Genomic DNA, 26,789 nt, shown 5'->3' on the forward strand with positions numbered 1-26,789 from the left:
CCTGGACGAGTGTAAAATGGAGTGTGCTGAGGTTTTAATCTTACACTCCTCCCCCACTTTGCAATGTTTTGGGTTCACTGTTTGCATATCTAAGGCCAAAGAATCCCAGAATGGTTTGGGTTGGAAGGGACACTAAAGCTCATCCCATTCCTCCCCCTGCCAGGGGCAGGGACAACTTCCACTATCCCAGGTTGCTCCAAACCCCATCCAGCCTGGCCTGGGACACTCCCAGGGATCCAGGGGCAGCCACAGCTGCTCTGGGAAATCTGTGCCAGGGTCTCACACCCTCACAGGGAAGAATTTCTTCCCCATATCCCACCTAAACCTTCAGATAGACAGCAATGGTTTCACTCCACTACTCAAACACCCACAAGGTGCATCCACAGAACCATAAATAAGCATTTGTGAGAGGCATAAAGCCTGACAGAGCTTTGTCTGTCAGACCAGGGTGTACCTTTCCTTTCAGGCAGAGCCGTGTGCTATCACTTGAGTAATTCACAGTTATTTACCTTGGAACCAGCCGCGTGGCCTTTTAAAGCCAGGATTAGTGTCCAGCCCTCCTGCTCACTCAGGAAGTAGTGGTGAAGACATTTGAGCTCTAACAAGCCATTATGTCTATTTTAACACAACCACCAAATGCCAACTTGGATTCGTCCACAGAGCTGTCAAGGGTTTTGCATGTCAGTGTGCTCTCTTCTAGTTTAATTTAAAATTTTGGGGTAAGTTCCAGCATTTGACATGCTCTGTTCTTTCCCAGTCATGGCTAGGATCATTAAATCCTAAAAAAATCCCGAAGGCGAGCAATCTAATAAAGCAGTCTTTTGTTCTGAGGCTGGCAGGACAATTCAAACAGGAGGTCAGTCAAAAAAATCACATTTTCCTGAGTGCCCTGGAGAGCTGAGTAGACGAGTGCCCTGCCTCTTTCTAACCCCCATGCCATGGCAAGAAGTGAATTTGCATTTAATACAGCCTAAAAACCCATTCAGTGAAATAACTGCAAGGTATTTTCACAGCAAGGCCCTGCTCATGGTGGCTGGCACTTCCCCAGCTCCCTGAGGATTTAGGGAATAATGCCTGAGTTTGTGTGACCCCCTTGGCTGGGCTGCCTGTCCCTGAAAGTGCCATTTCTAAAGTGTGCTGACCCCACTCCATAGCACCCTGAGGAAGGAAACCTTCAAATACATTCCTATTTTATATGCATAAACCATGCTGCCATCTCAGAATGTACCCTGGGTTTGGGTGTTTTGTGGGTTTTTTGTTTGTTTGTAGTGCTTAACACAGAAGGATTCTCCCAACACTGCAGTATTCAGTGGTGCAGCTTTATTTTTATGCCTTTTGCCCCAAATACTCAGTCCATGCTTTTCTGTACAGTTTTTTTTCCTCTGACATAAGGATTTTCTGCTTAAAAATGGAAGCAAAGATTGGCTTCAAATTCCCTGGCAAAGCTTCTCATATGGGATACAGATTGTGTCAGCTTATCTGGCTCAAGCCTGTCTGCATGTAAACTTGTTTTCTTTGGAACTTCATTGGTGCTCTGTGCCTCATTGTTCACATTCTTACAGCTGGGGTTGTGGCAAGGGAAAAATCAGCTTTTTGTTTCTCTCTTGTGCCACTGGGTAGATCATTGCTGATGTGTAGATGGAAATTTTTTCTTTTTTTTGCCTTATGAATGTTTGGACTCAGCAATCAAACTGGAAGTGTTCAAAGCCAGGTTGGACAGGGCTTGGAGCAACCTGGGCTAGTGGAACGTGTTCAAAGCAGCAACCCTCAGCAGGGATGGTCAGACTGTGAAGCAAGGCAGACCTGCAGCAGTGGGATGCGTTCATGGGGAGTGGAAGCTGTCAGAGGAACAGCAGAACATCAGTGGTTATTCACTGCACGTGGTGCCGAGCAGGGCTGCTATTACTTAGAGACAGCAACAACTCAGATAACAGCTCCACGTCATGGCTTTTGAGTTCAGAGCTCTCTTGTTCAGGAATGATTTATTGTTTACTCTTTTTCTTCTGCTGCTTTTTCAGATGAATGCCCTGTGAGAGCAGTTTGCGTTGTGTTACTGCTGCAACACCTGCAATGCGAAACACAGAATGATGCCAGAGGATGGTTTGGGTTTGGGAAGATTATTAAAGATCATCCAGTTCCCACCCCTGTTGGAACCCTGGTTACTGAGAATTTTAGACTTTCTGTGCTGACAGGCATTGACCCCTAAGAGAACACTGCATTTGACCTAAAGCCGTAAAGAAAACTGCCAAAATTGAATGATAAAACTGAGATTATAAGTGTATAATTTGAATAGAAATGTATAATATCACATAGCAGAAAACTTTAAGGCTTTAGAGTATAGTTATATATATAAAGCAGATGAAAGTTTTAGGACGTAGACTAATCCTTCTCCTTCACCTTCTTCTTCATAAGTTTAGGTGGTATTGTGTAATTAGATAAAAAATCCACATTATAAGCCACGGGTAGTTAGATGTAAGGTTAAAAGTAAAAATAATTTAAGTCTCATTTCTTAATTGGACAATTTATCCTTAAAAAACCTTGTAGAGAAAGAGATAAGACTCCATTTTTAGTTTGTTAGAGTGAAGTGCTGTAGAAGTCACAGTCTATGAGACTGTAACATAGATAAAAACTAATAAACATCTAAATCCAAACAAAAAATACCCAACCTCTTTTGGGTATTTAATCCCAACCCTGCATGCATCCCTATTCCCACATCACATCCTCATCTCTATCCCCATCTCCAGCCTCATCCCCATCCCCATCCTCATCCTCATTCCCGATAGGGAAGATATGTGCTGATGTCTTTACAAACAATTCTACGGGTGAGGGGACGGCTGTCAATGGCTTTGAGATGGGGTTCAAGTCTCTACCAACTTCAACCGCGGGTTTGTTGCAGAGCCCGGGCAGTTTGACTCCTGAAACAGCCAAATGGTCCCAGCCCCGGTCCCAGTTCCCAGCCCTGCTCCCCGCGTTCCCCAGTCCCATTCCCCAGTCCGGTCCCCAGTCCCGTTCCCAGCCCGGGTCCCATCCCCGGTCCCATTCCGCTCTCCCGGTCCCAGCCCCCTCCGCATCCGGCTCTCCCGTTCCCAATCCCGGCTCCCATCCCGCTCCCCCGGTCCCAGCCCGGCTCCCAATCCCGGTTCCCATCCCGCTCTCCCGTTCCCAGTCCGGCTCCCAATCCCGGTTCCCATCCGGCTCTCCCGGTCCCGGTTCCCATCCTGCTCTCCCGTTCCCAGCCGGGCTCCCAGTCCCGGTTCCCATCCTGCTCCCCTGTTCCCAGCCTGGCTCCCAGTCCCGGTTCCCATCCTGCTCCCCCGGTCCCAGCCCGGCTCCCAATCCCGGTTCCCACCCCGCTCTCCCGCTCTCCCAGTCCCCGCTCCCAGTCCCGGTTCCCATCCCGCTCTCCCGCTCTCCCAGTCCCGGTTCCCAGTCCCGGTTCCCATCCTGCTCTCCCGTTCCCAGCCTGGCTCCCAATCCCGGTTCCCATCCCGCTCTCCCAGTCCCGGTTCGCAGTCCCGGTTCCCACCCCGCTCTCCCGCTCTCCCAGTCCCGGTTCCCACCCCGCTCTCCCGCTCCCCCAGTCCCGGTTCCCATCCCGCTCTCCCAGTCCCGGTTGCCACCCCGCTCTCCCGCTCTCCCAGTCCCGGTTCCCGTCCCGCTCCCCATCCCGCTCCCCGGTCCTCCGGGCGCTGTCCCGGCGCTCCCCGCGCGGCCGCTCCCGCCGCCGCTCGCTGGTTGAGGCGGGCGGGGCCGGCGCCGGGCGGAGCGGGGCCCGAGGCCGCGGGGCCGCCGGGGGAAGGGAGGTGAGCGGCGGCGGAGGGTCCCGGCTGGGCAGGGGGACACCGACCCTGCTCCGGAGGGTCCCGGCTGGGCAGGGGGACACCGACCCTGCTCCTCATCCTCCGCCTGCGCCCCCGTCCCCGGGGCGGGGCGGTGCGGGATGTGTGGGGGGAGCGAACTGCGAGGGGAGCGGGGTGAAATTGGGGTGTGAGGGCGTCTGGGGGAGTTGGGGAGGCGATGAGGGGAGTTCGGGGATGCGGTGGGGAGCAGGGGGATGTGCGTGTTGGGATATGGGATTTGGGGGTGCCTTGCGGTACCTGAGGGGTAGAGGAGGAGGAGGAGGAGGAGGAGGAGGAGGCGTGGGTGGGTTGGGGATGGCTCGGGGTGAGCGGGGATAACGGGAGCGTTTGGGAGCTGCGGGATGGGGTGAGGTTTTGGGGTGTCTGTGTGCTTCAGGGATGTGTGGAAGGCCTTGTCAGCACAAAGCAGAGCCCCGGGTGGGGGCATGGGTGTGTTTGCTTTTGAGGTGCCCGGGTTTATTGAAGAGTGTGGGAAGGGGTTTTTTGGGGGGTTTTTAGGGTGCTTAGTGTGGGGGAGGAGAGGTGTGAGTGGGGTGTAGTTCTGTGAATGTGAGTGGAACAGGATGGAGGTGGGATGGGTCCTTAGGTGGGCTCCTAAAGGGATAGGGATGAGCTGCTGGGCTTGGGGAGGCATCAGGATTGAGGCGGATGGAGTGGGTGAATATTTGGGAACAGGTGAATTTGGTGTTTCTGGGAGGTGAAGCTGGGGCAGAGCCTCAGAGCATCACAGAGTTGTTGCAGTGTGGTTTGGAGGATTGTCTGTTGGAATAGCGGGATTGATGTGGGAGCTGGATGCTGGGGTTGGAGGTTTGTGTGTGCTTTATTTCTGGTAATCCACAGGAGTGTGTGCAGACAGATTTGTGATGGTAAGGTTTTTTCCCACATGCTTCCCCTTGGGGATAAGAGTAAGCCTGTAGGATTTATAGGAGCCTAAAAGCTCTGGATATGCACAAATCCTGTGTTAAATTTTGAGATAACAGTGTGTTTTTAAACTGCTTTTTATTCACTGCTCAGTCTGGAGCGTGGGTCTGGGGTGTCTGTAGCTGCTTAGCACTGCTGGGGGCTTGGAGGCAGCTCAGCTGGAAGGGATCAGGTGGATACTGGTGCAGTCTTAAAAAATGAGGAATTTAACAGTGGTCTGGATTTGTTTTTTTATATATCTGAGAAGAAGATAAACTCCACTTTGTGTTCCCTCAGGGAGGTGATAAATCTCCCTCATGAGCCACATCCTTGTTGGGTGAGACCCAAAGCAGCACTGGAGCTGCAGCTCGGGTTTTGTGTTTGATGAGTCAGCCTGAATCTCTTTCATGTTCATCCCACCTGTAGCTGTCCAGGACTCCCTCTGGAGATCACCTGCCTGGGGAAGGATTCTTTCGTGCAGTAGTTGTGGTCATAGAGCAAGCTGCCACATGTCCAAAAAATGTCACATTCAATTGCTACGTCTGGGGTCACCATTTATTGCTGTGGGTCTTCTGGGCAGTCTGGACTTGGTGAAGGGAAGGAGAGATCTTGACTCTATTTCAGAAGGCTGGTTTATTATATTATGATATATATTACATTAAAAAACTATACTATAACTATACTACAAAGAATAGAGAGAAAGATTCATCAGAAGGCGAGACAGGAATAGAAAGAAATGAATAATAAAATTCTGTGACTCCCCGAGAGTCCAAGAGCTGCTGCCTCCTGGATTGGCCACCAAGCAGAAACATCCCACACTGACCAATGGAGGAAGCACCTGCTGCATCCCACAGCAGCAGATCACAAATTGGTTACACTTGAAGATGAGCTCCTCTCAGCTTCTCAGGAGAAGAAAATCCTAGCAAAGGGATTTTCATAAAATATCACAACCACAACATTCTGCTTCAGGGCCATGGGAACATCTGCTGAAGCTTTTGGCTCTTCCTTCAGCAGGAAGGTCAGAACTGGACGAAGCAGATGGGGTTGAAGCTGGACCCCTCTAGAGAGCAGGGAAATGTGTCTGACCAGGGAGAGACATTGAATTATTGAGAGAAATCCTGGCCACATATTTTGGGAGCAGTGTGCCATTGTCAGAATGAAACCTGCTTTTGCTGGTGAGATAATTTCTGAAAGAACCAGGATTTTGATACAATCTCCCTCGTGAACTCTGCACTGGTTTGCATTTGCTCTCACAGCCCGTTGAGCAGATTGTTTGCTAAGTCCAGGCAATCAAGCAGGAGTTTGTTGAGCATTTGGGGAAGTGTGGCCTGGTGAGTTGGGTGTAATCTTCTTACCCAGAGGAGCTTGTGTAACACACAGTGAAGTGCAGGAGGTCTGATTGAGGCTGCCTTGATAATCCCTGCTCAGCCAGGGCAGAGTTGGCTGCTCCCTGGGAAGTGAGGGAAGGGGGAATTGTGCTCCAGGTCACTTAGATACGCTGAGGAATTGTTTAGTCTGAGACTGGGGCTGTTAATGTGAGTCTTTCACTGGGCAGTTTTACTCTGGAGCATTGTTGGGTGTACAGGTGCTTCAGGAAATGAAAAAAAACAACTTTGTTTCCTTCAGTCCTAAATGACAACCTGTTCTTCTGAAATGATTGCTTGAAATGCTTCCCGAGGTTCTGCTTTGTGCCAGATGCTGCCATGGTGTTATCACCTGTGAACTCTGCAAGAGTTGAATGCAGAGCCTCGAGTTCATCGTCCAAGTTCAGAGCCAGGGTCAAAGAGCTGCCACGTCCTGGTGGTGGCAGATCTTTGGGCTGCTGATGGTGAGCAGACAGTCTGCAGGAGGAAAGGGCAGCCTGGGTGACACAGTGACAGCACCAAGCCACCTGCCTACACCTTGATCAGCTGTGACACTTTGTGCTTGGGCACAGGTGACGTGGCACAACTGGCTTGCAAGTAGTTAAAGTTCCAAGGGCAGTGCCATTGGTGGCTGTCACTTGCCAAAACCACACAGCTCTGAACTTCATCTGATGGGAGAATAGCAAGGGCTGTGCCAAAGGGAAACCCAGCTCCTCTTTTTCTCAGGAAGGAGGGTGGATTCCTTTCTCCAGTGAAGTCTGGCATTTAATTTGGATGTTTTCCTGGATCTTTCTTTCCCAGACCAAAGGATCCCTGTGATGGGCAGCTGGCAGCATTCCAGCAGGAAGGTTTGTACGTCTTGGAAAGTTGGAAAACTCTCGATGTGCAGCTGGTTAACTGTAGGTGATGTTATCCTTGGTGATTACTAAAAAATATAGATATTTAAATTTAAACTCTTGCTGTTAATGGCATGGGGAGCTGAATGATTTCATGGGCTGGGTAGGTTTTAGGAAATGTCTTTGATTTCTCAATTTGGTGCTTTTTTATTGGCCTGATCATCTTGTGGCTGTTTTGGAGTTATTTTGGAGCTAAACTTCATCAGCATTACCAACCCTTCACTCTAAAACTTCAATTCTGAGCAACAGGTTGGCTGTGTTTCTGAAGTTAATATTTCTGTTAAAGTTCACGTTTTTTGGGTTTATTTCACTTTTGTCTGAAAATGTTCTGCACTGTTTTATCAATGCTTATGGGCACACTGAAGATTGATGGGATGTTTCAAACTGATTTATGAGAATCATGATTGTTGTTGAGATTCTCTTTGATTTGTGTTGGAGTTTGTGAGCTTGATTTTGCTTTCACAACTTGAATGACAGCTGGAAGAGAACTGTCAGAGGGATTGTGGAAAAAAAATCACATCTAATTCTTTAATCTCCATTTGAAAAGTTCAAGATAACACTTCTCAAGAGATGGCTGATCTTCTGTAGTTCTAATCTGCTTTTCTAAGGAAACAAGTTTTGTGCCATTGTGCTTTCTGCTAATTCCTCTGATAATTATCCTCTGATAATTGCAGTTTCTTTAACATGCTGAAACCTTGGACAGAGGAATGGTTCCCACAATTTCTGTGGGAACGGCTCCTGTGGGGTAGAAATGAGACCTTCTCAGTGCTGCCTGTGGCAAGAACTCAGCCCTTATCAGACATCAGGAGAGTTTCTGGTGCCTGAATTGGAGAAGGTTTTTGCTCTCTGGACTTCTCAGACAAGAAAAGCTCGTCCTGAAGAGCCACATTTCAAAGACACTTTGAGCATCCTAATGAATTGTGTGATACAGGGCTGCTCAAAGCAGTTGTTCTCTCCATCAAAAGTTTGAGTTCACAAAGTGGTTTTTGTTTCTTCTTTTTATTTCTCCAATGCTTTATTTATGTTCTTTGCCTGAAGCCAAGTAAATGCCTTTGGTTTTCCTTTTTTCCCTTTTTTTAATTCCTTGAGTTGTTTGTGATAATCCCTTAAAATCTGCTGATTTAGAGCTGCTCTTTTACTGATATAACTTAAAAAAAAATATGATTGGGGCATCATAAATATTTTGCATATCATTCCACAGCATCTTTGAATGAGTCTAGAAATTAATATATTGGAGAAGAAAATGAGTTAGTTGTTTGCTTTCCTTCAGGCAAAACACTTCCTAGGATATGTTTTCCCACTTCACAGGAGATCGGATGGTAAATGTGCATGTAAATACAGGTAATTAATTAAGTTTTTAAACTATTTTTTAATTAGTTCCTTCTGATTCTCTTTCAGAGATGATCTGAAGTGCTGTTAATCCTCTGACACCGTGCCCTGGATCCTCATGGTATGTCTGAAGGACACATCTCTGCATGTTCTGAATATGCCAGGTGAAGCCCAAGAATAACTTTCCATGGGAGTTTGTGACCTCTTAAAGAGGAAGAAGTCAAGAGAGGGCAACTTTTATTCTATATTTAGCCCTAGGTGAGTCTAAAAAGAACCTGATGGGCTCTGGCCTACAATTTATTTTTGGATTTGTGTGTTACACTGGAGAATGGAGAAGTGCCACGCTCAGGCAGCTTTTTGGAGCTCCAGTGGAGATGCAGCACGTCAGTGGGATGTGGGATCAGCACAGCAGCTTCCACACGCACCTGTGAGAGCTTTACTCAGCCTTTCTGATGCTTTAGGGAAAACAGGAATATTTTTCAGGTAGATAATTGCCCTGTCAAATCCTCTGCCTCACCTTTTAATCTGAGAGGCAAGAACTGGGCACAGCCATGAGTCTTGAGAACGGTTTGGTTGCCTCGCGGTGGCAGAGGTGTCACCAGAGGTGCTGTGATGAGGTGGTTTTCAGGGCAGTTAGGACTTGGTGAAGGGAAGGAAAGATTTTGATTCTATTTTAGAAGGTTGGTTTATTATATTATGATATATATTACATTAAAAAAGACTACACTATAACTATACTACAAAGAACAGAGAGAAAGATTCAACAGAAGGCGAGACAGGAATAGAAAGGAATGAAATAATAAAGCTTTGTGACTCCCAGAGAGTCTGAGAGTTGCTGCCTCCTCGATTGGTCAGCAAGTAGAAACATTTCACACTGACTAAATAAGAAAGCACCTGCTGCATTCCACAGCAGCAGATAACAAATTGTTTACACTTGAAGCTGAGGCCCTCTCAGCTTCTCAGGAGAAGAAAATCCTAGCAAAGGGATTTTCATAAAATATCATAACTACAGTGCTGCTCAGTTCCAGGGGTGCATTCACTCTCATCCTGCCTGGAATTCCAGAACGAACTGACTCAAACCTTTCGTTTCCAGGTTGTCCTCATGAATACTCCCGTGGAGAATGTCCATGATCTTCTTTGCCTGTGTGGTGAGGGTGAGGGATGGGCTTCCCCTCTCAGCCTCCACAGATTTCCATCTCAACCAGGACTTTCTGGAGTGCAGGAAGAGGCTGAAGGCGCTGTCCTCGATCCTGGCGCGGTACCCCAGTCGGGGCACGGCCAAAGGACGTAGCCTGAGCATCCAGTGAGTCCTGTTCTGCTCTGCTGGGGCTTTTGGGCTTTAATTTTTGAAATACTGCTCTTGGGGGTTAGAATGATACTGAACTAATACTGTGGGTGTGGTCTGCAGGGCCTGATTCCAGCCTGAAATGCCACGCTGCTTGTGTAGGGTGTGAACTCCAATGATTTTGAAGCTTTATTCCTCAGTTCCTGCTCAGTGTAGTGAGCATGTGCTTGGTTATATATTTGTGTATATTTATAGCTGTATGTTCATATATTGTATTCTGTATGGTAATTTATATAAATACACTTACATAGCTGTTATTTGTTTTGATTGATATAAATATAATTCTCGATTATATTTATACAGATTTCATTTTATACTTATATTTATACATATAAATACTTACATATACATACACAAACACAATATTTACACAGTTATATATTTTATATACATACACAGTACTTATGCACATTTAGTTATATATTTATAGATACCTACACAATATTTATACACATTTAGTTATATATTTATATACATACACAATATTTGTATGTATTTAGTTATATATTTTATATACATACACAATATTTGTACGTATTTATTTATATATTTTATATACATACACAATATTTATACACAGTTATATATTTTATATATGTACACAGCATGTTTATGTATTTAGTTATATATTTTATATACATTCACAATATTTATGCACATTTAGTTATATATTTTATATACATACACAATATTTGTATGTATTTAGTTATATATTTTATACACATACACAATATTTATACACAGTTATATATTTTATATACATACACAGCATGTTTATGTATTCAGTTATATATTTTATATACATGCACAATATTTATACACATTTAGTTATATATTTTATACACATACACAATATTTGTACGTATTTAGTTATATATTTTATACACATACACAATATTTATACATAGTTATATATTTAGAGATACACATACACAATATTTATATGTATTTAGTTATATATTTTATATACACACAATATTTATATGTATTTAGTTATGTATTTTATATACATACACAATATTTATACATAGTTATATTTTATACACATACACAATATTTATATGTATTTAGTTATATATTTTATATACATACACAATACTTATGCACATTTAGTTGTATATTTATAGATACCTACACAATATTTGTACATATTTAGTTATATATTTATAATTCTTATTTATATATATTTTGCTCATGTTAATTTTCATTTTGTGTAGCAAAAATGGGCAGTGCTTTTTACTCTGAGCAGTTGGAGAATCATGGATTTCTACAAATCCCTTTAAGAAGGCATCCAAGTGCCTTGGAATGATTTAGTTTAGGAGAAGAAATGTATTAAAGAAATTACAGAGAAAGAAATGAAAAAACTTGTTTAAACTTATTTAGGAAGTGAATTTTATCTTGTGATTGCAATTCTGGTGAGCAAATGGAAGAAAACTTTAAGTGGCCCTAAGCTAAAACTAAGCATCCCTTTTTGGGAGGAGTTAAAAAATACATAAATTTCCACTGAAACAGTCAGAAAAGCAGAGATTTTCATCTCATTTCCTTTTCACTCAAAGCCAACTTGTGCCCTTTGATGCCAGCAAGTCCTGCAGCTTTTCATCTGCTGTGCTCTGTGCAGCAGCTCAGCCTGGCTCTGGAATGAGAGCAGTGCAATTGGATCCGTGGCAAAAAAGCCATAAATTATGGACAACTTGGGAAAGGTGCTTTTAGGCAGGCATGGTGTTGATCCCAGCTGGGAGCTGGGAGCAGCAGGAATTTGGGGAAGCTCCCCGGTGGAACTGGGCTGGCAGAGCCAAGCAAAACTGTAAATCCCAAGACCACGGTACAGCAAATAAATACAAATGAGGTGAAATAGAAACCGTGAGCAGGAAATGAAGTTGGGGTAAAATATAGGAACAGGAGGAAGGAGACAAATTGTTCAGTTTCCAAACTTGGGTGTCAAACTGGTTTCCTGCTGACAAATGGCTGGGCTGCAAGGGAAGGTGTCCCTGAGAAATCTCCTGGAGGGATTGGACCATCTTTTACATAAATATGCATTCAGTGTTAGAGGGGCCCCTTTTAGAGTAGAATTTTCATTGTGATGTAGCAGGAAGTGTTTGAAAATCTTGGGTTGTGCAAATTAGCAAATATTTCTTGCTGTTAATAGGATGTTGCCATCAAGGGAAGGAAGAAATCCATCTGCTTCCTGGGAACAAACTTCCTAGCTTTTATTTTTTTTCTGCATTTTCTTTAAAAATTGGTTTTCTGACCACCTTGGTTTTTATTAAGGTGATTTAAAGCCAGCCTGGGAAAAGAATGTCCTCGACTTGTACTGATGTACCAATTTAATAAAGTCTGGGTTGTGCTCTTCACTCTGCTCAGGCATCCTGGATGAGTTAAGAATAAATAATTGTGTAAGAAAAAATAGATCTACAGGGATTGCAGGATTTTGACAACAACAAAAATCCCTTTTTTTTTTCCTGTCTGCTCTCTCGGCTCAGTCTGTACATTTTGTTCTGCCAGAAAGCACAGCTTCATCCTCACGTTCAGCAGGACTTTCACCTTTTTATGTTGATGTGATGGGGTTTTTTTTTAATTTCTATTTCAGTTTCCTTTCTTCTGGGGATATTGCCTGCATGGCAATCTGTTCCAGCAGCTACTCAACCATCATGGCCTTCTGCTTCCTGGAAGAGCTTCGCTGGCAATTTGCTGCTTCCTACAACACAAGGAGCATCAATTCAGCTTCCAGACCATATGCTTTTATTGAGTTTGGTTTGTAACTTTGATTCTCTAATAGTAAAAATCCTCTCTCTGCCAAACTGGTGGTGTTAAACAACATCTCCTGGCTAAAGGATGGGTGTGCCTTTGCCTGCATGTGGAGGAGGAGGGGGAGATTTAAACTATTGAAGTATTTGGTTTGGAGCTCCTGAGAGTTCATCTGTTATGAACAAAAGGTTCTGGTGATGGATGAACAAGCAGAGAATTAAAAAATAGTGATATCTTGGACACTTTCTAACTTCATTAAAAAAAATCTGACAAGTGGGAACAGATGAGCACAGGAAAAAAGGGAGACAGAATGGATTATTATGGGCAGCTTTATTTCTGGCATGACTTGGAGTCAGAATACTTCAGAACCATGCCCAGTGGTTCTTTTTTAGCCTGAAGTAATTGGTTTTCTTGCCAAGTAGCAGCTGCTCTACTGAACTTCACACCTTTGAAAGACACAATTCCCTTGCAGTGAGAAAGCTTTCTGGGAAAGGAAAATATCCTGCAGTGTGTTTGCACTCTTCAGTCCAGATTTCAGTAACAGTGTTAAACTCAGGCTTAAAAACTTGAAGAATCCATCAGGAAAGCTTCTTCTAGAACCATCTTGGATTTTGGATGGATTCCCTGCAGGGCACATTACAGCCAGGATGTAATTTCATATTGAGATCCACATTGCTCCTTTCTTTTTTAATTTTTAATTTTTTTACCTTGAGTAGGAGTTGGGAAATTTCTAGCCTCATTTAATTGCATAAAGCCTATTTTTTATAGAAAAAAAAATTTCTAAAATAATTTTTACTCTTATGCTTTATTAAGTTACTGAGTGCCTGATATTGCTGTGTGGTTATTTATTTATTAATTTAATCATCTCCTTTCCTGTGGTTGGATCTAAGATGTGCTTGATGCTCAAGATTTTAAAATTTTGTTTGGCAGTTACAGATAATTTTGATTATTTTTAGAGTAGATATTAGAAGAAATTCTTTCCTGTGAAGGTGGGGAGGCACAGGTGCCCAGGGGAGCTGTGGCTGCCCCTGGATCCCTGGAAGAGTCCAAGGCCAGGCTGGACAGGGCTTGGAGCAGCCTGGGACAGTGGAAGGTGTCCCTGCCCATGGCAGGGGTGGCACTGGGTGATCCTTAAGGTCCCCTCCATTCCAAACCTTTCTGTACTATAAAATACCTAAAAGAAGTATTTTTGTTCCCTAACCAGGAGGGGAATTTTATGCCTGAACCCAGTAAGAAATGAAAGAAATGAAAACAATCGAATTGCCATGATATGATAAAATATCACCACAATTAAGGTTTTAACAACACTAAAGATTAATTAAGCAATCCTTCCGAGGTGACTTGAGCAGCTTTTCCTGTTGTTTCAGATAACACTATTCAGAAGGTGAAACAGCATTTCAACAGCACCCGTGGCTCCAGGGCCAAGGGCAGCTGGGAGAGGGTGGAGGAGGAGCTGAGGCTGCAGCCCCCAGTGCAGCTGCAGCTGGAGGCCACGGAGCTGCTGAACGGGCTGAGCAATGGAGGGCATGCAGGAGGCCATGTGGAGGTTGGTAAGTTACTTCTACACCAGGTGACAGGAGATTTCCTCACCTCACCCTGCACACCTGCCCCGTGGCAGGATGGTAGATGTGAAAAACACCTTCACTCTTTGTTCTGGTTTGAAAGCAAAACCAGTGAGAGACTCCAAGTCAGAAATACAATTTATTAGGAAAAGGGAAAAAAACCCTCCAAAATATATGCAATAATACAAAAGAAAAACCCCTGAGAGAGTCAGAACACAATCTGACACCCTGTGGGTCAGGGTGTTGGTGGCAGTCCAGTTGGAATGGTGGCTGCAGCCCTCCTGGAGTGGCAGCTGTGGTTCTGCTGGAACAGAGATCCTGTAGAAGGGTGTAGTCTTCCTCTGAAGATCCAGTGGAAAAGGCAGCTGTTCCTCTGGGAATGCAGTGGAAAGTCTGCTCTGGTGTCCCAAAAACTGAGATTATATCCAGGTAGGGATGCTTGGCTCCTCCCTCTGGGCAGAGCACCCCACAAGGGGATGCTGTAATTTTATCAGCCATGCAGTGACATTCAAAGGCCCATTAACAGCAGATGTCTCCCCAGAGGGAGGATTGGTTTGTGCAGAGATAAAGAAAACTGCCCAATGAACAGAGGATAACTGCCCCACCTCTGACAGATGGCAAACAGAATACATACTGCCTTGCAATCTGGGACAGACACCTTCCACAGACCAAGTTGCTCCAAGCCCCACCCAACATTTCCAGGGATGGGACAATTAATTCAACTCAGAACTTCAATACCTTGATAATTTGGTGTCCTGGGTGACAAACAGGAGTTCTGTCACTTAATATCAGCTCCAAATCAAGGAAGTGGCTTTTAAAGCACAGGGATGCCAATATTTGATGTGAAATAAACTAGGGTTGAACCAACACCCACAGATTTGTCTTTCTCTCCTGAAAAGTGACTGCACCCAATTGTCATTTTTTACCTGACTCCACCTGTGGAACTTATTTTACAAAGTTCTTATTTTACAAAGGAAGTAAAATATCTAGGACACCATGGGGGAAGTCCTCTCTTTCAGCCTACGTGGGGAAAACTCTATGGTAGATCTTCCCAGGGCAAAGCTTGGTTTATTGCATTCCCACAACTCCCCTGTTTTTTCCAACTGTGAGGACTTCCCCAGTGGATTTCTGTAGATAACTAAACAGGGAAACATGAGTAAAACGATAAAAACAATGATTACAACCCACAAAATCTGTTTGGCAAAAGATGAAACCCATCTTGTCAACCCCATTGTCTGAAAAGTTCATTGATGTAATCTGAGTTCTTCTCAACTTGTCCTTTACTTGCTCCTTCAGCTTCTGGATGTGGAGAGATGTTGAGAGTGAAGAAAGGTTGAAGCAGCACATCTTTTCAAAGTCGCAGCAGTTATGTCCATGGGCAAGCAGTGAAAAGTGTTACTGGCATTTGTTAGCAGGTCACTCAGAGCTTAGGATGTAGCATTGGTTTGCTTACTTAGCTAGCACTTTTAATTCTCTTAGCATTTTTTAAGTTTTTGCAGCAGCACCCCAGTGGCCAATACTGAGGCTGCTATTTTCTTTTTTCTACCTCAAAAGTCAGTTTTGTTTTGGCAGTCAGATTTAAATTAATGGACAAATCTGCTGTGCTTAATTTTTTGGTCACGAATTATGGCCCACAGCGCAGAGCAGAAAAACACGTCGAGGTTCCTTGCCTACCAAGAAATGTTTACTCACATTGTGTGTGTGAAACAAAAAAAGGCTTTTTCCATCATAGTAAACAACATATGGGCTTTACATTGCAGCAGGTATGCAGCAGAGCTTTGGAGACTGCTGTGGAGTCTTTTTCCAGCCTTACATCTTCCTCTCTGTATGGAAAATATAGGCTAGGCTTGATATTTTCCATGTGGAATTCTCTTCTCTTCAAATCCTTGTTTGTTCAAATTTCTAAAGAAGCTCCACTGATTCATTCATTGCTTGTTGCAAACTCATAATGAAAGATCTGTAATTGCAGTCTGAATGAGTTTCTTCAGCCTTGAGGGAAAAGAAGATGAGAAAAATATGAGCTGAGGGTAACCTCTTGTTCCCACATTGTCTGGCTTGAGGTGTTCTCCCCTCTTTGCTTTTTCCTTTTACCTTATTTTTTAAAAAATTTAATCCATTTGACCAAAATTCTGAAAGAGGCTTTGTGTATCTGTATAAATAACACAGAGGCTTTTTTAAATAACAAAACCTGATGTTTTACCTGCTCTGAAGTGCCAACCTCTACTTTTTTATTATAAAAATGGTACCTCTTAGTTGTGTTTCAGTTGCACAGTCAAGGTCCTGCCTACTTCTTCCACAAATGAAATCAGAGAATTATTTAGGTTGGAGAAACCTCTCAGATCATTGAGTCCTACCAGAAACCAAACCCTGCCAAGTCCACCACGAAACCATTCTCTATTTTAATCCTATTAGCAGGGTGGTTTAAATGCAGCTGGAGTGCCACGAGCTTGTATTTGCTTTTTGTTGTTGTTGTTGTTCTTGGCTTGTGAAACACTAATAAAATTAAGTTCCAGTTGCTCAATCTTATTGTTTCTGATAGATGAGCTGGAATCTAATTTGACATAGGTATTTTAAATTAGAGTATGGAAGGGCATTTGCCAGGAGGAATTAAAAATAGAATGGAAACCACTTTATTTGCCAGTCAGATTTGTGAGTGCTCCTCAGAGCTGTGCTTGAAGGTTAAATCTTTTCATGTTATGACAGGGCTTAGAAAGTCTTTGCACTTTTTCTTTAAATTTTGAACAGCTTCAGTGGCAGTAAATATTTGTGATCTAGTCTGTGTCCACAGATCAGAAATATATTTTCACTACCCTCTTATTCCTAATTGCTTTCCTTTACTTTCCATCTGCCTTTTTATTTCTGGCTGTTCTCTCTGGTCTAACCCAAATACTCTCACAGATTGTTCTGCCTTTATTTTAAGGCTCATGTTTATGATCATCTGTTTGCCTCCACTGGAGTCAGCTTTCCTGGCTTGTGTCTCTCTCCTCTCATCATCCCCTCCCAGCTGAATCCCACTTTGCTGCTCTAAGTTTAGCTGTGTGCATAGTGTTTGTTCCATATTAATGTTATTTATACCGTGGCTCTGCTCTACAAGAGGCTGTTTGAAATGCTGTGCCTGCAGGAGAGCAGGATTGAATTGTGACTGCACTCCCTGGTGCAGATTGATTGATCCAGGGATGATCCAAACATCCCTTCCTCACATGGCTGGAGCTGCTGCTGGCCTCTTTGGAGCTGGCTGGGCTCGTCCTCTGGCTCTTCAGTTTGCTGTGAAAAGGGCCAGAAAAGTCAGGGCAGCTTTGTCCTTGTTAGTATTCATGAGAACAAGAGATTTTTTTTTCCCTTCTTACTTCCATTCTTTCTGCTGTTTGTTCTTTCCTTTTGTTAACTAAACCCAGCCCAAAAATCCTTCCCTTGTACCCTTGACCAGCACCCCCCGAGCCCTGGCTGCTGCTCAGAGCCTCTCTGGTGGCAGTGTGGGCACAGCTGGTGCTGCTCCAGAGGACATGGGGCTGTGTGCAGGGCACAGGGGGGCTCTCTGTGGGCAGGGAGGGCTTGCACATCACAAGCTGGGAAGCAGCAGAACAGCTTGTGCCACTCTCCTGTGAGCCAGCTGGTGAATCCTGCAGCTCCCTTTGGTGAGTGTTCTTCATCTTCCACGGGCACACAGGGAGTCCTTCAGAGGCCTTTTCAGGGGCTGCTTTTGAAGCTGTCTCGCTCTCTGCCTTTGGCGTGCTTGTGTTTCAGTTGAGGCTGTTGGAGTGATTTCATTTCTCACTCCTGGTGCTCTTTCTGCAGAGCTCTGAGTGAGTGACTCAGTGTCCAGCCTTGTGCTGTGCCTGCAGGAGGCAGATCCAAGCTGCTGTACACTCTGGTGTCTCCTTCCAGTGAAATGGCCACAAGCTTCTGCCAGAAAATCTTTCATGGGCAGAGGTTTCAATTTCTTCACTGTGTGAGGGTGTTTGCAGTTATTCTGCACGTGTTCAAACCTGCTGGTGCATCACCCACAGCTCCCAGAATGTTTCTGTGTGGATCTGTTACCATCATATTTTCTGGAAAAATCTCTTTGCCCAGGATTTTTCTCCTGGGAAGCTGAGAAGCCTTAGAGAAAAAAGGAAACAATAATTATCTGATTTACTTCTCCTGTGTTTTGCTGCTTTGGAATGTGTTTAGACATTGTTTACCAACAGGTGATTGTTCCATTTGTTTCTGCTGTGAATTATTTTGACTCAATGGCCAACTGGGGCCAAACTGTGTTGGACTCTGGAGAGAGTCATGAGATTCATTATTCTCTTTTTAGCCTCCTGTCTGTATCCTTTCTGTATTCTTTAGTGCAGTTTACTATAGTATTCTTTTATATAATACAGTATCTTAAAATAACAAATTAGCCTTCTAAAAACATGGAGTCAGATTCATCATTCCTCCCTTTGTTGGGGGTCTCTGAAAATGCCACATGGAACTTGTGCTCTGGAGTGCACAACTTCTGTGCTTGAAGAGTCAAATCAATGTGAAGCCTAATTAGTGTTTATTTGTGCTTGTGCAGAGTGGTGCTGTCCTGGACTGAGTGTTTGTACTCTTCCCTTATTTAATGTAATATGCCATTCCAGTATGAAATTCTCTTTATAAAAATATGACTTGATTTCACCCAAGGAAGTGAAATAATTTTCCCTTAGCAGGACTCATCTCACTTCTGTGCAATTTCAGTTTGAGAGTTAAACCTCAGAATTTAACAGCACAAATAAATCTCTGCAGTAAACCATTTCACGACCAGTTTTCACAGAATCTGAACCCTGAGCAGCTGGATGTTTTAATCTCCCCTGCATCTGTGGCAGCAATTCTTTTTATCCTCCTGGACTAAAAAAATGAAACTTTTACATAATATTTCATGCTGCAGAAGCAATATATTGAGACCTGCATTGTTCCCTGGGGACTGGGAACTCTTGGCACGTGTGGTTTGCAGGATTCTGCTCAATGAATGACACTTGTATTTGATAATTGTAATTTGTTTGAGAGATATTTTGGGCCTCTGAAATATACCTTAGAATTTGAGGAAAAATTTTTATTAGGAGATATCTGTGGGAGAGTTACACATGTATATAGCTGCAACATTATTTAATTAATCAAAAGTGGGAAGTAGGAATAGCAGGAAAAAAATAGAAGGAAACTGAATTCTGGGGTCAGGCAATGAATAAAGATGCTGCTACAAGTTCTTTGTAAATGTCACTGTGTAGCAAAAGAAAAGCCAAATTGCCTTTGAGTGACAGAGTTACACCATTCTGTCTGTAATATCAAATAATGCTCCCTAAAGTGACACACATCAAACTGAGTTGATCCAGTTCCTTTGGAGCTGAAATTATGGGTGTGTGAGTGCATGCCAGACAAATTAATTACAGAGACACAGATGAAAGGTGCTTTACATCCCTATATTAATTTGGCACCAGAGTTTTTTACATCCATCTATCAGAATCTGGCTTGAACAAGAAGGCAGGAGTCTTTTCCTCTGTGAAACTTTCCTCTCTGAAACTTCTTTCCTTTTTCCATGTGGTGGCTGTTGTGATTGATCTGTCCCTCCAAAGGAAGCCAGAGGTGCAGTTTATCTGTATTTATCTGATTTATCTGTATTTAACTGTATTTATCTGGTCCAATAAACAGATAAATAGTCAGATAAACAGGATCTGGATACACCTGGACACAGGGAGATGATGTTTTTTTGAGGGCCCATTCATTCTCTCCTGTGTCTTGGGTGCAGGAGAAGATCTGGATTTGATATCTGAGCTGCAAATTATAATTTTTTAGGAAAATGACAGTGTCCTACTTGTGGTGATCCAAGGGCAGGGATGAAATGTAGGTGAGGATTAAGGCGTGGAATCTGTTGTTGAACAAGTGCAGGAAAACTGGAGGTGTGCTCTAGGCCAAGCCTGAATTAAAGGCAGCAGATTCCAAAGCTAAACACACATTTATGATAATTACTTTGGCCTTCATTAGGGATGTATCCATGAGATTATCATGCAGAACTGCTGTTCAGCAGTGTGGGTGTTAAGTAGTAGCAGAGAAGGTGAGAAAGGAAGGAGGCAGATAATTCACTACCTGTGAAATGGGGGCAGCCTGAGCCCTCAGGTGGGATAAAACATTTAATTACTGGTTAAGGAGGAGATGAATTGCTGCCTTGCTGTGGTGGGTGGCTGCAATCTAAACCTTTCCCCAGACCTTTGGGTGGTGAGAGCCTCTGGCTTTTCTGCTGGCCTGAGGAGTGCTGAGCATCCTCATCTGCTGGAATAAACAAAGAATTACCTGTGTGCAACATAGTAGAAGGCATTGATGCCAAATAGGTCAAGAAATATCTGTTGCTGACCTGTTTAAAAATACTCCAGAGCTCTTGATGATTTCTGGATGTGTGAAGAACTGAATACTGCAATACAACAACAACAACAAAAAAAAGGGGTGTTTTCTGTTCATAATCAGTTTTCCATGGAGCAAGCATGGAAGGTTTTGAAAGTGTTTAAAACCCACACAAGGTAATTGGGGTGTTTTCTATTAAAAGATTGAAAGTAATTGTGCAAACTTCCACTAATGTCTGGTTTTCATTTCATTTCAAGTCCCTACTTACAGAATGCAGCCTGTGACCCCCCTGGGGATTCTGTCCCTTGTTCTGAACATCATGTGTGGAGCTCTGAACCTCATCCGAGGAGTTCACCTGGCAGAATATTCCTTTCAGGTAAGCCTGACTGCTGCTCTCAGACCTGAGAATGAGTGAAAGGCAGAGAGTTTTTGGGTAAGCAGTTCAAGGGTGGCTGTTCTGCCTCTTAGCTGAGCACACATCTTTCCACAAGGAGTGTTTTGTTTCTCCAGGGAATGTAGAGTTGGTTATTCACCTGCTACACCTTGTGTATTTTGCTGTACATCACAATATTCTGCATTTTATTCTGTTCTAGAGGAGTTTAAATTTTGAGAAATATTTTATTCTTACCAGGCTGCCTGGATTTTTTTTTTCCGCCATTCTTGCATTTTATTTTAGATCCTTTTCTGTAATTTTTTTTTAAATAAACATGAGACTGTAAACAACTTTAAAAAGGGGGGGAAAAGTGTCTTGATTGTATCCTGACACAGTTTTATTTAGCAGGAACTGTCACATAAGCCTCCGTTCTTGCTGTCTTATCCAATGATATTGATCTTGGTGTTTGACACTGTTACAGTCAATCAACATAAACTGGGATAAGAGGTTCTTGACTATATTTATAATGTTCTCAGATATCAAGCAGCACTTGCTAAAAGCTGTGCCTGACGTAGTTGTCACTTCTTTTAATCCCAACAGGAGGACCACGAAGGAATTGGAAATGTGATAGCTTTTTTTCTACCTTTTCTAGCCTGTCTTTTTCAGGTACGTTAAGTGCAAATAAAAGTTTTTGCTGATTATTTTGCTGTTATAATTCACAAGGCAGAGCCATTTTCAGCTAAGCGGAGGTTTTTAATATCCTACCCAGGTGATTCCACTGAATTATTCCAGTGAAGTGGCACAAAAGCAGTTCAAGGCACATTTTGACCCTTGGAAAATTGCATTTGCAGGCTTTTTCAGTGCTTCCGTGTTGTGACAAGTCAGAGGGGGCTGGGTGTGATGGATAAATGCCATCCCAAAGATGTTTTTTTCCCAAAGGGATGGACTCCACATCTTCCTGTCAGTGTCAGACTTAGTGATGGGCTTTTGCAGCACAACCACCTCAAGGACTGAGCAAATATTGGACAGCAACATTATTGAAAATGGTGTAATTTACATGAAAAATCACTTTGAATCCTGGTGGTTCCTTAGATTTTTTCCATAATGGGGTTATTTCCTCTGACCTTACACAGAAGAGTTTAGATGAGGAAAATACATGTTCCGAATTGGCTTTTCTTGAAAGGCACCTTGAATTCCTAAAAAATTCCACAACCTTTAACTTGAGGGCAATATATGCTGGAAAATCTTCAACTTTCAGTCTGCAATTGCAGAAAGGTGCTGCAGTTTTGTTTCTAGGAATTACTGATGCCTACAGTATATTCATTGCCCTTGTTACTTTTGGATCATAATTTGGGGACCACTATCTGCAGTCTTTGTATTTATGGGATTATTTTTTTGTATTATGGTACAATTTAGTGTCTTTCAGCTTTCTTACACTTTTGCTCATGGCAGAGCTTTGGGGTGAATAGATTTATTTCAATCTAATAGATTTATTTTGATCTAATAAATTTATTTGGACCTAATAGATGGATTCAGATCTAATAGATGGATTTAGATCTCATAGACGGATTTAGATCTCATAGATGGATTTAGATCTAATAGATGGATTCAGATTTAATAGATTTATTTTGATCTAATAGGTGGATTCAGATCTAATAGATGGATTCAGATCTAATAGGTGGATTCAGATTTAATAGATTTATTTTGATCTAACAGATGGATTTAGATCTAATAGATGGATTCAGATTTAAGTACTTGATGCAAGCTGTTTTTCACAAAGAAAGGCTCTGTGCTGCCTGTTTCCCTGTGAGCACCTGAAGCCAGGGAAGCTGAATAAAGGAGAATTCTCTCTTCTCCTTTTGATTCATAGCAGCTTCTCCCCAAAAACTGTGCACGACCTGCAGTGCTTTCCACGTGCTGACCTCTGCCCGTGGCATCAGCGCAGTTGGAAATTGTGACCTGAGCTGACAAAGGCTGATCTGTCACTGCCTGAGGGGAAAAAGTGACTCCTCTGTCAGCACTGGGAGCTTTCCATGTTCTCCTGTGAGGGTTTTGCCCTTCACATGCTCAGCAGATGGCTCCCAGCAGCAGTTCCCAGCTGGATCTCTGGTTTTGTGCAGGGTTCAGTGCTAACTCTCCCTCTCTGCTCCTTTTGCAGTGTTACCTGTACCTCTTCTACAGCTCGGCCAGGAAGGTGAAGACATTTGTGCTCCTTTTCTGTGTCTGTTCATGCAACATCTATTTGTATGGATTGAGGAACCTCTGGCAAATCTCCTTCCACATAGGAGTGGCTTCTCTCTCCTCTTACCAGATCCTGACAAGGCAGCTCCTGGAGAAGCAGCCTGACTGTGGCGTATGAAAAAAAACCAAAACAACAAACTTGGGGTTTGCTACTCTGTTTTTACAACTCTTTTTTTTTGTATCCACCTGGCCAAAAATAGCTCCGAGTGTTTTTTAACCATCCATGGCAATGGTTATTGCAAGGAGAACAGCTCCAAGCAACTTGGGATAAGTAGGATCCTGTAATTATGTCCAGCACACAGCAAGGTGTTTCACATGGTGGGGCTTGTCAGGTGTCACCACAGATGGAAGTTCTTACCATCAGCAGGCTTTTCCTCCTTGGCTGCCACCCTCCAGACAGCATTTTGCCATTTGTCTCGCTGGCTCTGTGAGAGCTTGGTGGGTCAGTCTTGCCCAATACTCCAATTGTGTGGTAAAACAAGGGTTAAGTGATGGGTAACATTTTTGTCTCTAGATTGCCTTGGTGAATGTGAGTAAAGGAGTTGTTTGCTGTAATTAGGTGAGTGCAGTATCAGTGGGAAAAATGCTGAGGGTGAGCTTCAGGATCGTTTTTCTAGGTTTGGAAGGACAGGGAAAGGCTGTGGCTCTTTTATAAACCATAAAGTCTATAAATATCTCCTTGGCTGAACAGCACATTGCAGTTAAGAGTGTGCTCATGGGTTAATTGCAAATATGCTTGGGGCAGCAGAAAATAATCCAAGTGGGTGTAAGTGATCTGTCAGCTCTTGTGGCCTTTGTTTCCTTGGCTAAGGTCACTTTTAGGATGAGGGCAATTCCATGTTTGCTTGGCCTGTATGGATAATAAATCTTCCAAGCCTGTTTATGACAGGCCACTGACTCCTTCACCTTTTTTTTAATAAAATCAGTAGCTGGTGAGTAGAAAGCCATTTCCAGGAATGGAAAGCAAGAGCAGGTTCTCTTTGTTCTGTAAAACACCTGTGGTTAATGGTGGTGAATTCTTACACTCAGATGAGTTTCTGGGTGTGCACTTTGGAATTGGAGACTGGAATTCCCAACCTCTGCTGCACTGGCTCTTCTGCTCTGTCATGGATCCAGGTGCACAGGGGCATTTTAGGGCACAGATGAATAATTTAGGCTGGCTGTTAAAAAAATGCATAGCAGTTTGATGCAGCTATCCTTGAGGGGTTGTAGAGATTCAAACTGTAGGTATGTTATTTTGGAATTATGGTCCTAAAATTTCCTTTTTTTTTTTTTCTTTCTGGTCACCCCCATTTCTTTCACCAAAGATTTCTCTTTCCTCTCACATAGTCTCTACCTCTGGTTGCAAAGAGATTAACATGCAGCAGAGTTGTCTTCTTTTGCAAGAACACATGAGAAAATTCCTTTCTTTTATCTTAGTGAGTTTTTGTGGGATCTCAGGATGCAAACACAAGGATCAGACCAGAAGTTTGTGGTGCTGGACTTTGGAAGCACTTCTGGATGCAGCTGACTGCAGCAACAGCATCCATGGGCAGCTTGTTACAACCTGGACAGTTTCTAGGACATCAGGAGACTTAGTGCCAGAGCTTTTCCCAGGAGGAAAATGTAGGGATTTCTTTTTCATTGCACTTACTGTAACAGCAACATGATAAAAACCTCCAAAGTGTGAGGAATAGTCTGGTAGGAACGATGGAGGAATATTTTAGCCAGGCATTTAAGGACACAGCTCGAGCTGTGTGCCATAAGGAAAAGGTTTTCTGTTCTAAGGGAGGGGATTAAAGTTGTTTGTCTGTCATTATCCCAGTTTTCTGTCAGAGTGCAAGTGGAGAAATGAATCCACAACTCAACCACTGTCCCTGAGACACCAAGGGGACCTCACAGATGGGAGGGGTTTTGTGCTGCTCTTTATTTTCACACTGTTCACTCCAAGTTTTCCCTGGTAAATTACTTCTGGAGACTGCAGGGAACTCAGCCACGAGTTTGGATTACAAGTTTAAAAAAAAAAAAAAAAATCTGCAAAAAGAACACCCCAAAAATCTGACACTAGAAACTTAACACTTCAAGGATAATGGACCTGGTGACTGGTGGTGTTTTCCAGGAGCATAAATGGGGTATCAACCCACTGGATTCCTGTGGGGAAAGGATGAAGCATTTTATACTACAGACAGATCTTCATGAAAAGGACTTTAGGACAGGAACCAACTCCCTGCTCCTGCCTTTTTATCCTCACTCTGGCTAAAGAATCCAAAAGGGCTTTTCCTGTTTCTCCAGGGCTTGGCTAAAGCCAGCCCACACAGAACATTTCCAGAGGGCATTTCTCAGAGCTGATTGGAAAAATTGTAGCATTCCTGCTGCTTCCCCAGCATCCAACTGCTCTGTCCTGAAACAAATCCATCCCTGGGCCAGGGGATGGCAGCCACAGCTCTGCAAAGGAGTGCTAGAACAGGGTGTCTGGATAATTGTGCAGTTAACAGAGTGGAGAAAGGTTAAATTCAGCTTTTTTTTTTTTAAATTGGTTTTCCTAAAAACGTTTTAGTAAAATCAAATCAGTTGGCTCAGTTCTGCCTTTGCCTAAACTTGTATTTTTTTGCTTTGTGGATTTTTGGGGAATGTGGCTGAATCTTCAGGAGTTTTCTGCCCAATGACAAAGCTCTGTTTTGGTGTTGGTCTTAATCCCTCTGCAACCTTTTATTTTCCTGTAATATGTGTCAACCATATTAAGGAATCTACATGGATCAGTCTGTGTGTACTTCATAGGTTAGGGTTGGGGTTCCAGGATGAGGCAGAGCTCATGGAATTTGACCTGTTTTTATTTTTAATTTGGTATTTATCCCATGTCCACACAGTGTTTATACAGTTAAACATTTCCTCTTGGCAAAACAGCAAGAGGAATAGAATAGTTTACATTGATCTCAGTGCTTTAAGACTTGATAAAAAAGAATGACTTGCAGTTTGAGAACACAAAATCTGACTCATAATGTGGGATTTTTCCTGTATTGAATCAAATCCCCAAAGAGAAATCCATATTTTTTCAGCTTTCAGCTGGTTAATGTGGTTTGAATTGCATCTTCTTCATTCTGTCACTTTGGAAAAGAAAGTCTTGGAAACTCTTCCCCTCACCCAGCAGCTCAGCACAAGCAAATTGGCAAAGAATAAACTTCAGTAATTTCCAGATTTGCTTACTCAGTGCTTAGTCACTTTATGAAGCTGGTAATTCTCTGGTTTCTTTTTTTTCCCCCTTTTTCTCCCAAAGACCTGTTGAGTTTGTAGAAGGTGGGCTGGTACCTTTTTAGACATTTTTGCACTGTATTAATAATTGAACCTGTGTAAATGTGTATAAAATCATTTTGCATGTGTATGTATATATGTACATATATCTAATAAATGGCTTTTTTTGTAATGGTTGTCTTCAGTATTTGGAATTTATTGGTTATATGAGAAGCAAGGCTAATCAATCATTTAATTTTTGCAGGCACCTTCAGTGATCCCTGTGGCCAATTCATCAGCTGAACTGTATAAACATATTTATAAATACATTTCTAGAAATTTAGTTATCCAAGCAGGGGACTGCAGGAGGCTGGGATAGAATCTCTCTGTGGCTTTACCAAGCTTGCTCTTTATTTTCAGGGACTCTCAGAGGCTTTTCCTGCAAAACTTGTGTGTTGCAGTGCTGAAATGAGATGTGACACATCCCAAAGGTGCCTTTCCAGCTGCCTGGCAGGGATAGTGGGGATGTGGCAGTTTGCAGGTGCATTTTCAGCCTAAATAAAACAGGATTGTTAATTAGTCTGTCCCTACTAAGAGCCTGTGGACTTTTTTTGGGGAATTTCAGCCACCT

At 43.0% G+C, this 26,789-nt stretch overlaps 1 protein-coding gene and 1 long non-coding RNA gene across 11 annotated transcripts; one reads left to right on the forward strand and one right to left on the reverse strand.

Annotated features, from left to right (window-relative positions):
* Nucleotides 1-1,305: 1,305 nt before the first annotated feature.
* On the reverse strand, nucleotides 1,306-3,677 carry LOC119697765. The gene is made up of 2 exons (XR_005255925.1): nucleotides 3,621-3,677; nucleotides 1,306-2,065 (listed from the first exon to the last, which is right to left on the reverse strand). It is a non-coding gene; the product is annotated as an uncharacterized LOC119697765 (long non-coding RNA).
* A 70-nt stretch (nucleotides 3,678-3,747) lies between these two features.
* SEC22C (SEC22 homolog C, vesicle trafficking protein) lies at nucleotides 3,748-26,347 on the forward strand. Of its 10 annotated transcripts, none has more exons than XM_038128965.1 (9): nucleotides 3,748-3,803; nucleotides 6,926-6,972; nucleotides 8,419-8,607; nucleotides 9,443-9,652; nucleotides 12,282-12,445; nucleotides 13,807-13,989; nucleotides 20,595-20,713; nucleotides 21,311-21,376; nucleotides 22,869-26,347. In XM_038128965.1, the coding sequence occupies exons 4-9, from the start codon at nucleotides 9,471-9,473 to the stop codon at nucleotides 23,067-23,069; spliced, it is 915 nt and encodes a 304-aa protein (XP_037984893.1). In that variant the 5' UTR covers nucleotides 3,748-3,803; nucleotides 6,926-6,972; nucleotides 8,419-8,607; nucleotides 9,443-9,470; the 3' UTR covers nucleotides 23,070-26,347. The 10 variants fall into 10 exon arrangements, with proteins under 10 accessions (XP_037984893.1, XP_037984892.1, XP_037984900.1 ...); XM_038128964.1 differs by having other exon boundaries at nucleotides 8,419-8,470; XM_038128968.1 differs by lacking the exon at nucleotides 3,748-3,803 and adding an exon at nucleotides 3,831-3,933.
* The last annotated feature ends 442 nt before the right edge of the window (nucleotides 26,348-26,789 follow it).

The sequence above is a fragment of the Motacilla alba genome, chromosome 2 (genome assembly GCF_015832195.1).
Source record: "Motacilla alba alba isolate MOTALB_02 chromosome 2, Motacilla_alba_V1.0_pri, whole genome shotgun sequence".
NCBI classification, from domain to species: Eukaryota; Metazoa; Chordata; class Aves; order Passeriformes; family Motacillidae; genus Motacilla; species Motacilla alba.